Source organism: Symsagittifera roscoffensis, chromosome 6 (assembly GCF_963678635.1).
Source record: "Symsagittifera roscoffensis chromosome 6, txSymRosc1.1, whole genome shotgun sequence".
NCBI lineage: Eukaryota > Metazoa > Xenacoelomorpha > Acoela > Convolutidae > Symsagittifera > Symsagittifera roscoffensis.
The window spans coordinates 3598531-3610289 of record NC_087067.1 but is presented as its reverse complement, the minus strand read 5'-3'; the positions used below and the strand labels follow the sequence as shown (position 1 = coordinate 3610289).

The 11759-nt window shown below is 32.0% G+C and overlaps 1 protein-coding gene across 1 annotated transcript in view; it reads left to right on the top strand.

Annotated features, from left to right (window-relative positions):
- Window positions 1–1160: 1160 nt before the first annotated feature.
- Window positions 1161–11759, top strand: part of LOC134848240 (gamma-tubulin complex component 2-like) — a 29020-nt gene continuing 18421 nt past the window's right edge. The window contains exon 1 of the mRNA XM_063865624.1: window positions 1161–1428. Within this exon, the coding sequence (XP_063721694.1) occupies window positions 1210–1428 (219 nt within the window). The 5' untranslated portion in view covers window positions 1161–1209. The remainder of the gene's footprint in view (window positions 1429–11759) is intronic.

Sequence of the window (11759 nt, the reverse complement as noted above, 5' to 3'; positions counted from 1 at the left end):
CGGCAGAACATTACAGTAAAACGACCAAGTTGAAGAAATAGCCTGACAAATTTGAACAGAGGCGAAGCGGAGCTTCGCACCCCTTAGGATGTAATACAAGTCGAAAAAAATCAGTGGTAACAAAGCCGAACAGAGTCGAAGCGAAGCTTCGTAGCCCTTACGATATAATACAAGTCGATAAAAATCAGTCGTAACAGAGCCGATTATACCTCAGCAGAAATTTTTTTTTCGATACATAATAAACATAAACCTTTTTTTTCGATACATAATAAACATATTATGTAATGTATCGAAAAAGTTTTCGAAAGGTTAGCTTCGCACCTCTTTTTAGCTTCGCACCCCTTTCGATATAATACAAGTCGAAAAAAAATCAGTGCAAACAAAGCCGATTATACCTTAACATAAACTATTTTTTCCGATACATAATAAACATAAACCTTTCTTTCGATACATAATAAACATATTGTATACATAATAAAGATAATATATAATAAACATAGAAACATAAAAACGACATTACTGTAAAACTTTCCCGTAAGAAAACATAATTATCTGTTATAATGTTTTATAGTTTTACTGTAATGTTTTTCATTAAGTTTATTATGTATCGAAACTTTCGATACATAACTTTCGATACTTTATTTTTCGATACATAACTTTCGATACATAATAAACGGTAAAACCTTACGGTAAAACGACCGTAAATACATAAAACGACCGTGAAACATTACTTTATAAACATTACGGGAAAACAATACGGTAAAATTGCTTGACAAAGTTGAACAGAGGCGAAGCGGAGCTTCGCACCCCTTACGTTATAGTACAAGTAAAAAATCAGTGATAACAAAGCCGATTATACCTCAGAATAAACCTTTTTTTCGATACATAATAAACATAAACCTGTTTTTTCGATACATAAACATGTTTATTATGTATCGAAAGCTCTGATGCGAAAATGTATTAAAAAGGACGCGAAAATGAAGTTCGTTTTCGCCGGTGTCAGTCTCAATCTTTTCTTCTGCTTTTCATTGTCGGAAGCGTTGTGATTCGTTGGTAAAAATTGCCTCTCATATTTTTCATCTATTTTTTTCAAAGAAACACTGCTGATTAGTCTTTAAAAAGTAGACGGAAATTTGAAATATATTGATATTTTCAGGTGTTAATGAACTACTTAATCAGCTGACGTTTTTCTTCCTAAAAGACGCCTTAATGTCGAACGAGTTTGCAATTCAAGGAAATGTTCACAAACTGTTGAAGCTGCTAGATGTACCGCCTGATTCAGGACAAGCAGCTGCCTTTACTGAACAACTTTCGAAAAACGTGACGCCTTTTGTGTTCACGCAAGTCTCAGCCCACAATGCGAAACGAAAGATAGCCGAGTTTTCTCCTCGACCGGAGAAGTTTTTGTCCAAATATGAAGAACTAAAAGTGAGTTAATTTTTTATTCGAATCATTTAAATTAATATCGCTAGATTTTGGATCCTAAGGTTTATAAATACTTATGTAGATTAGTGTTAATAAATGATGTTAATTCTAATTAAACAAAATATTACATACTAAGCAAAATCATAGTCTTCTCGGCGCAGTGTTCTTTCTAGGTCTCTTTTTAGCTCCCTCTTTGGAGCCGAGAACGCTCGCCAATTCACAATGTACCTCCATATATTTTTAAAGCAGTTTGGTGTTACGGCTGGATTGGTAGCCCTCAATTGTTACGGATTTAGCAATTGGTTCTAAAAGGTCGTTTTGTGTAGCTTTTATATAAACGATTCTTCTACATATTATATAAACCTTTCTTTTTTACATACATGGTCCATCTTTATTGCTGCGTGCTTGGTTTTTGTTGACTTATCAGGCTTTTCAATGCCTTCTAATTTCCCAACTGTTAGAAGTTCCCATTGGCTAAACCACTTTTTTAATAAACCACAAATTTTCTAAGTCATCGTTAACAGAAAATTAGTCTTAGCAGCGCAGCAAAGTTTTGCTGTACAATTCTTGCAGATATGCGCTAAATTTTTGTTTTATCTTCCCTTTACGTTTCCCTGGTTTTCACGTTTTTATGAGTCGATGAACGCATCAGCCTCTTTTATAGGTCGCCATATTTTTTTTCAGGAAGAGTCTTGGAGTTTCAGGTTCTAATTTACTTTTTAGTTTGATTTTCGTGTGTTTTTTTTAGTTCAGTTCACTTTCTTTGTTAAAAGGAAGGCAAACTCCACTATTGAACAGCAAAAGTGTAAAGGTCACGATAAACATCATCGATTTGTGGTTTCAAAAATGGATTTTAGTTTTCAGATTTTCCAGCGGAATAAAAACTACCTCTATTGATCCAGTTTTCTCAAATTGAGTTAGTGTTATCAAAAAATGCGAATCATAAATTGTTCAAGATAGTCAAAGAGTTCTAAGGGCATCTATTGTTTTCTTCGAATATCGAAAAATGAGATTTTTTTCAAAAAAAAAGTCATAATTTTTTTTCGTTTACTTGCGCTTATTGACTCTTTTCCAACTATGTTGGATATGTTTTCCAATACACAATTTTGTTTTCGCCCTGCTTACGTTTTTAGGTATCTGCTTATATACTAATCGGTTAAAATTGATTTTGATGGCTTCGATTTGTTCTTTTTTTGAGATATTCGCAATTTTTTGAGATTTATTACTTTCCATCATGAGGGGCGCCACTAAGTTAAATTATTGAAAGAAAAAGTGGTCTCCTGTTTTGAAGACTGTTATCTTTTTGTTTTTTTTTTAATTAAGCAGATCTTGTGTTCTATTACGAGGTTACTTTTTCCAACCAATTGCATGTGTGTTAATCTTTTGTGTTTATTTTTTGAGTGCAGTTGTTTTGATTTTAAACAAGAGGAATTATTCTCCATAGTTTCAATTTTTTCTGATGTTTTTTTGCTTGTGTTTGCTTAGTGCATCTTTACATCTGGCTAGAAAGATTTTGATGTGTGCCCAGTCCGGTTTAGCGTCGATGAACGTGATGATTTTTTTAGGATAAGTTTAAAAATTTGTTCAGGTTTAATATTACGTTTTCTGGGGTTGGTTTTCGATTTATTTTCAAGTTTAGGTCATTTGTTGAAAGGAAGACAAATTCCACTGTCGAGCCGCAAAAGTCTTTAGGTCACAAAAAACGGGATCAACTTCAGTTTTCGAAAGTGCTGATTTCAACTTGCTGATTTTTAGTGGAATAAAAAAATTACCAATTGATCCAGTTGTCTCAGATTGGGTTCATTTTGTCAAAAAGTGTCAATCATAAGTTTCTATAGATATGGAAGTTTTTAAGGCCATTTTTTGGAATTTAGAGTTTGAGATGTTTTCAAAAAACAAAGTTTTGTTTCTGTTCAGTTGCGTTCATTGACTCTTTTCTAACCGACTTCTGGCTATGTTTTTTCTCATCTGTCAGATTTACCCTTCATAAAACTTTTAACAGATTTTTTTTGAAATTAAATCAAGGTTAATTTTTTCATTTTTTGCCTTTTTGTATAATCTCAAGCAATTTAATAGTAAATTAATTTAACTGAGAAATAATCGGAATCTGAATTGAGGCGAGCCAATTCGTCCCGAAATAGAAGTTAGTATTTCGTCGTTTTCTCTGAAAGTGGTAACAGGTAGAGTAGCAAGAAAAGAAGGTTCCAAAATAGTTTGTCTTTAAGGGTTGATCATATAACCCTTAAAGACAAACTTTGCAAGGTTTGCTTTGTGGAGTGTCTTCAGATGCAACATTTTTTCAATAGTTCCAGTTTGCTTGTATGCTTTTATTCCGACCATTGAAAATAGGGAAGAACTTTGTATTCGGGTGTGTTTTAGTTTTTTGTTAAACATGCAAAATCAGGTACAACAAATAATCATCGGATGGGGTCCAATGATATATCATGTTAGAGCCCTTTCAATTGCGATTCGATTAATATTTGAAAATGTTCGAAAAATTGTGCCAGTATTGAGAAAAATAGGTTGGAAATTTTTGATGCTTTTTTAAATTCGAGAGAGCAAGCTTACAATAACTACTTTACGCTTAATTTGAGCCGAGAAAACTTAATTTTGTTCGAGTAAAATCATTCTTTGGAGTTATTTTTAGCGCATTTTGGCAATCTAAAACTTCAATCATTCAAAATGATTTTAAAAAATTTTTCAAGTATCAAATTGGGTTAATTTAGTCAAAAAAGTGTCAATCATACATTATAGAAATCAAAGAGCTTTAAGGCCATATAAAGCTGTTTTTCTAAAAAAATAATTTCTTCCACAAAAACTGTTGCCCAATTTGCCTTTTTTTACTATGAGTGGCGAATATTTTCTAGTTTTTCGTTCATATCCATTTATCACACCACGCAGAAAAAAAACGACTGATAATTTTTTTTTAAGACTATGATAAGAACATTCTGGGCTTTTTGCAGAGTTTTTTTGTAATTCTTCTTGACTTCAATTTCGTTGAAAAGCTTCCTGCAAAAGTTTTAACTAACAAAATGGTATTTTTGTCAAGATTTGTTAAAATGTTTTAAATCATTCTTGTTGTATTTGTTGCTGAGGTTTTTCGTAGGTGTCAATGAACATAGTTAAAAAAGGATTTTTTTTTCCAAGAGAAAGTCTCAAGTTGTTCAAGCTCAATTTTTTCGGGGCTCGATTATGCGCTCTTATAGCTATAAAGAAAATTGCTTGAGGAAACGGTCCAAAAGTATGTTATAATTTTTACGTATCCCAGCGGAATAAAATTTTTACTGTTTGCTCGGATTGGGTTGTTTTAATCAGAAAAGCGTCAATCAGAAAAGGTTTTTGAAATTGAATTTTTTAGGTTTCCTTGTTCATTAACATCCAAGAGGTCGGTTGGCTTTGTTTTTTTTTGCCAAAACGTTTCAGTTGTTTGACGTTGACACTTAGGAGCGTAGTTTTATACGGTCAGTCAGCTCCCTTTTTCAAACGTAAGTAGCATATTTTAGTACATAAATCTTGAGGGAGCATTTTTTATCGACCCCTTGAGCTGAAACAACAATTTTTTATTTGAAGTTTTTTGGAATTTTTTTAAAACGGGCAATTTGGCAGTTTGCTGACTGGATAAATTTATAAACTCTTTTTTGCATTTTGGAACCTGATCTAAACTACATTTTATGATTGGATAAATTAGATATTTTACCAATGTAAAGTATTTAATATTAACCAATCATGATCCATCTAACTAACAACCCACTTATTTGTAAGTGCTGAAGTTACTTGTAATTTCAGCACCAGAGAGATTTGAATTTAACTTAGAAATTAGTTGGACTCTCCCGAGCACTTCAGCAGCCGCAATAAACCAGTATACCCTAGATCTATTGAGCCTAGCAGAGACTAGTTAAACAACCTGAGACTAGATAGTATAAGAGTAAGATTAGGATCGGTATTAGACTAAGAAGTTGCACGAATCTATCCGGCCGAAAATAAGATAGCGTGACGAGCAGACGGTGTACCCTATCCGAAATTACTCTATGAGTTAAACACTCCAGTCATAACTCATCTGGTGCGACCATAAGTCTCGAACAAGACCTTAATAGCTTAGAATTAACCAAAATAGATTAGAAATTAGACAAAAACATTTACAAAATGTTATACGACAATAATTTAATCGAAATGTCTCTACGACTCAATAGATCAGAGCCAATATTCCGAACCATAACAGAACTACCCGGAATTGGAAGAAGACCTCGAACCAGAGACGACATACGACAAAGTAGAAACTTGCCATATAGCTATATGATAGTTAGGCAAAAACCAGAACAAACTTTTATATTTAGAATACTACTGGCAATGAATTTAGATTTTCATTTGCAAACATAAAACCTTGAAGTTAATCTTCAAAATCATTTCAGGCGCTAAACAAAATTATTAATATACAATAACGATTGATAAAAAGATCTAAGATCGTTTTCCTAAAACTCTGCAGTAATATACAAAACATGTTTGAAAAATATTTATTGAAAAATAAAAAATAAAAATTAGTAGCATGACAATAAATGGTTAGTAAACATAAATCATCCTGTTGTTCCAGCTCCATCACCTAAAACATAACAGCAATCATAAACCCACTAATATCATCAAAACACTAAATCTTTCCTTTACACACATTTAAAATTTTATTAAAACTTAAATTCACTTAATTTTAAAACCAGATCATCAAGGCTTATCCTTGGATCTTAAATCATTTTCTAATTAATTAAATTTCAAATTTGATCATCAAGGCTTATCCTTGGATCAAACAGAACAACTTTGTTCTCCCCCACCCACTTAATTAGTGTCTAACGACCTCAAACGTCGATTCACTACCCAACCCTTTCTAAAGACCTAAGACTAATAGAAATTTTTAAACAAAACTAATCATTCAAATTAGGATAAACAGTGAAGAACTTCGGTTATTCATCCTTCACTTGACCCCCCCCTCTTACCAGACCCAGGATAAATCTTAGACTTAGTAAGTTTAAAATAGTATCTAACGAACTACTCGCGTTCTAATTATACCTGAACCTTGTGGATCGATTTACTATTCTCCAACCCTTGAACACAATCACTACCCCTAAGTAAGATTAAGTAAGTTAACACCTTAACTTATACTAGCCACGAGAAAGTAAAGAATCATTCTTCGGAATCGATATACTTTTCTCTCCAACCCTGAACAAATAGACCCAGGTTAAGCTAACCAAAAAATCGTAAGAACTAACAGTTTAGGAAAATAGAAACCATTTAACAACCTTTTGCATCCGTCATCCTAAACCTTATGTCATTTAAAAACCTAGGAAATAAACAAACAATCGTTTTACACAATTGTGAAATAGATAACAAAAAATACGACCTTGTAATCACACCTCATACACAAACAGTTGGATACATTCGAACAAAACGACAAACACTAAAAAGAAAAATAATAACGAAACAAAGACAAATAACACGAAAAAGATTTTCAAAAAATCGAAACGCATTTTCAGAATCAGAAACCAACAGTTTAGACGAACTTTACAAACTAAAACAATCAATAGATAAAAATTGCCCACTTCACGATCAATTATATTTTTCTGACTCAGAAACAACTTCAAATTCATCAAAAAGAGGAAAAAGAAGAATAAAAAAGCAGTATAAACACAAACCAGTACATTTATACAATTGGAATCAACCAATTCGACACATTAATAATTACATATTAACAGTCATCGAACGAAAAAATGAGCTCAACGCACACCCCAGGTGACGAAACCCCAGATGATGATGAAATCTTTCCTTTTATAATAGATGCAACCACTGATAGAGGACAGCATATATTTTGCAAAAATTTACTATTAAATTTATTTGAACCCGGAATCAGTCCATGTAAAACAGAGTTCCCAGATGTAAAAATCAAAAGACAAATCATAGACCACTACTTAAAAGATATATGCAACATAACACAACAGTATGGAATCTACTCCATAGAATTCACCTCACCAAACCATAATAATAGAAAATATACAATTCAAACAGACGATCTTGATTTAGAATTTTCAAAAGTTTTTTCAGAATATATAAAAAGCATCCAATATCATAACTCACAAAGAGCAAACTCCATATTCACCAATGAAGTTTTCGCAATAATATATAGTTATATTTCGATATTAGAAAACGAAATCCCAATAACAAATGTCTCACCGACAGAAACATCTAAACATTTAAGAGTACGACATGAAATCACACTACTCTCTAGTTATTTAAACATCATTAAAGAAAATTTCACGAAAGACGACGTTTCACAACATACAAAACACGATCTACAAAAAATTTTGGCATGGTTCATAATAGATTATTTCACACACAATATTGATTTAATTGCACAAGCAAGAAAAAATTTTAGACCCCAAAACTCGAACGATGATACCGCTATCACAGAACAATCAGATTATGTTTGGGACCCCGAATGGTCTCATCCCGCATTTATAAGCTTCCCACAAACAATCTCAAGTCAAGCAATAAGTACGATATCTTACATAAGAGATTATGTAAGAGTAATACCATTCACCATTGATGCAACACCATTAAACTATCATACATTTTTGCCCGATACACAAAATAATAGTTTAAACTCTACAGTCATACACAATGAAAACCTCAATGGAACTAGGAATCTTACTCAACAAGATATCCAGACACCATCACACTTCATAAATGAAGAAATTGTACACACAACAACTACACAACAAAGTATTTCACCAATACGCCCAAATTTAACAACACCAAGAAATACAAATCCTTCACAAACACAGGTAACCTTACAATCAACCGTTAAACCTTCGGTTGCCCCTAAATATTCACATATGGATTACCAAACATACAGACCCATGACAATACCATCAAAAACACGCAAAACATTCACTAGAAACAACTTTACAGACCATAATTATAATTATACATATCCATCAAAAACATATAATCAACCACAAAGAAATTTTAACCAATATACAAGATCTCGAAATTGGGATAACCCAATGACCCAACCTAATTCAATAAATTTCCAAACAAATCCTCCACAGGATCACAGTGAAAATTACCCATTTTTTCAACAAAATAAAAATAAAAAACAGACATCTTATCAAATGGATTATTTATCGTCAGATGATGATTTCTTACAACCAGATATATTTGCACCAAATACTCAAGAATATCGTAGACAAGGAATACAGAGAACACGTACAAATCATAGAAATTTTTCTCCACAACCAATAGATGCACAACATCAACAACCAATTCAACAACAAAATCTAATTAATACACAATCTTTTCAACCAATTCAACAACAAAATCCAATGACTGCACACTCGTATCAACCATCACAAATGCAAAATGAAATACCACTCCCATATTATCTCCAACAACATGAAATAACAAGAAACCAACTTTCAAATTTTTCTCAAATGCCAAATGCAGCAGAATCATTACAAATGACAATGAATCCATACCTTATGGGTGGATCATCAATAACATCAAACAAACCTTTAATGGTTTTCACAGGAACAGACCCTGAATACTCTGTAGAAGATTATTTAAATGCAGTAACAGCAAACCTGATTTTAAATATTGGACCTGAACCAATTAATACGCCACTACATCAAAACTGGATACATCGACGCACAGCGTTAATACAAACAACCTTAGATGGCGCAGCCCAAAAATGGTTTTCAGTACTACCTCTAGAAATAAAATCAAACTGGAAAAGGTTTACACAGGAATTTTCAAAAATGTTTGACTCCGAAAGAAACAAACAACAACAAAGAGTTTTATGTAATGAAATTCGCAGATTACCAAACGAAACCATCAAGCAAATAGCAGTACGAATCGAAACACTAGTTCGAAAAGCATATTCATTAAATACACATGACTATAAAAACACAAAGATGACAGAAATCTTAATGATGACCTTAACACCACAATTAAGGAAAATAGCAATAAAAAAGAGAGCATCCCATCCTTCTTCAATTCGAGAACCCGATTTAGATTTTCGAAAACTAGTAGACAAATTAGAACAAGCAGAAATCACGATGAAACTAGAAGAAACGGAAAATCTGAAATTACAATACGTTAACAGAATTGAAACGACTCCCACTAATATTAATATTATACAGGAATCAGAGACAGACCTCGTTGAAAAAATCACTGAAATACTCAATATTTACGAAAAGAACCCAAACTTTAAAGGCAAACCATCTTTCAAAAAATGGTGTAATTATTGCCGACGATACGGACATAGTATTTCCGAATGTAGACAAAAACAGCAAGACAATCAAAATAAACCTCAAAAATATAAAGAACCAAATAAATCATTCCATCAATACATGAAAAAAGATCAAAACCTACCGAACAAAACAGTCTACAGCAACAACAGTTCAGGAAAACCACTCCCGAACAATACAAATTATACAAGAAATCAATCACCATATAACTCAAGTTATAGAGGAAGATCACCAGAACGAAGAAACACGCATAATTCATCACAAAATCACTACAATAGACCAAATAGTCGAAATAACTACTCCAGATCACATTCAAATACACAACGATTTGTTTCTAGATCTCATTCCCAATCAAGAAATAACTACTATCCAAACAACCAATCGCGAAATTCATCATACAATAGGAATAGAAACTACTCCTATAATCGAAATAGAAGTTATTCAAACAACCGAAACCAGAATTACCCGAACAATCAATCAAGGAATAACTCATATAATAGATCGAACTTTAACAGACCAAACAATAATTACCAAAACAGATCGCGAAATAATTCACAGAATCGACACTCAAGTTATAATAATCGTTATAGAAATTATTCCCAATCACCACACCGGAATAATAATAACTATAATAATTCTAATAATCGCCACAGAAGTAGTACACCTAAACATCAAAGACATATTAATCAAGTACAATCTAATCCAGAAACAACATCAGACCCTCCAGGTATTGATGACACAGTAACTGATACGTTACAACTCAATCAAATAAACTGTACATCATCAGATTCAGAAAGTGATACTGAAAACACTCTTTCTATCAATATGATAAAAATCGAAAATGACTATGAATCTGTCATATATGAACAACCTTTTTCATCACACATATATGAAAATCAATCAGAATTTCTTCAAAATTATTACACTACACCCATAAATTCCACACCAACGACGCAAGAAACAAATGAGATTAACACTACAAATCAAACCAATAAAAATATCAAAACAAAATGCTTGAATACAAACCACATTTATCAAAATATACAAAAAGAACAACCCAAAGAAAAAATTTGGACAATACCATTTCTCTTAGAAAGCCCAAGAAATAAAGAATTTCAACCACCAGACCTTGAAATAGATTTTTTAATTGATTCAGGAGCAGAATCAAACATAATAAACATCCCCACATGGAATGAAATAAAAACTTTACACCCAAAGCTAACACCTCTTGAAACCTCCAGTAAGTTAGCAACAGCACAAGGATCAACATTGATAAACTACGGAAAAATCCAATTATTTCTCCTCCCCACCAGAACAATGGAGCAAAGCAAAATTTTAAATAAGCCATTTAAACAAATATTCCATATCACTGATATTAAATATAATATCATTGGAATACCATTTATTTCGAAGTATATACCAACAATTAACATCCTAAATAGTAAAATATTAATCAAAGATAAATATACAAAAACAAAAGAAACATCCTTAACATTTTTTCAAAGATTAAATAAACAACCACCATTCTTTTCAAAATTCTACCCGATATTTAACCAACAAAGAAAACACCTAAAACCACTATCAGGAAATATCTATAATTTTTCAATCAAACAAGTTCACCAATATGATAAAGAACAAAACAAACAAAAATTTTATATGTCAGATTTTGAATTCAAACCTATTCACAAATTTTTCAAAATCACAATCTCATCCATAAAATATTTGAAAAATTCGAATTCAGATATCATTTCCTTACATGTCTATAACAACACACCTTACCAAGTAACATTACCTTTAGGACTTTTAGGATATTGTGAAACCAACGCTACAATATCACCAATACACGAAAAAGCCTATCCCGTAAATAATATACTCCAATTACTAGATATTTGCCAATCTACAATTCTTAATGAAGAATTATCTATAAATAATATAATAAGTAACGAAAACAGAAATACGGATTATTTCACAAAAACTCCATATTTCAAACCTACATTCAACATAAGTAACTACACAGAGGACCAACAGAAATTTTTAACAATGTTT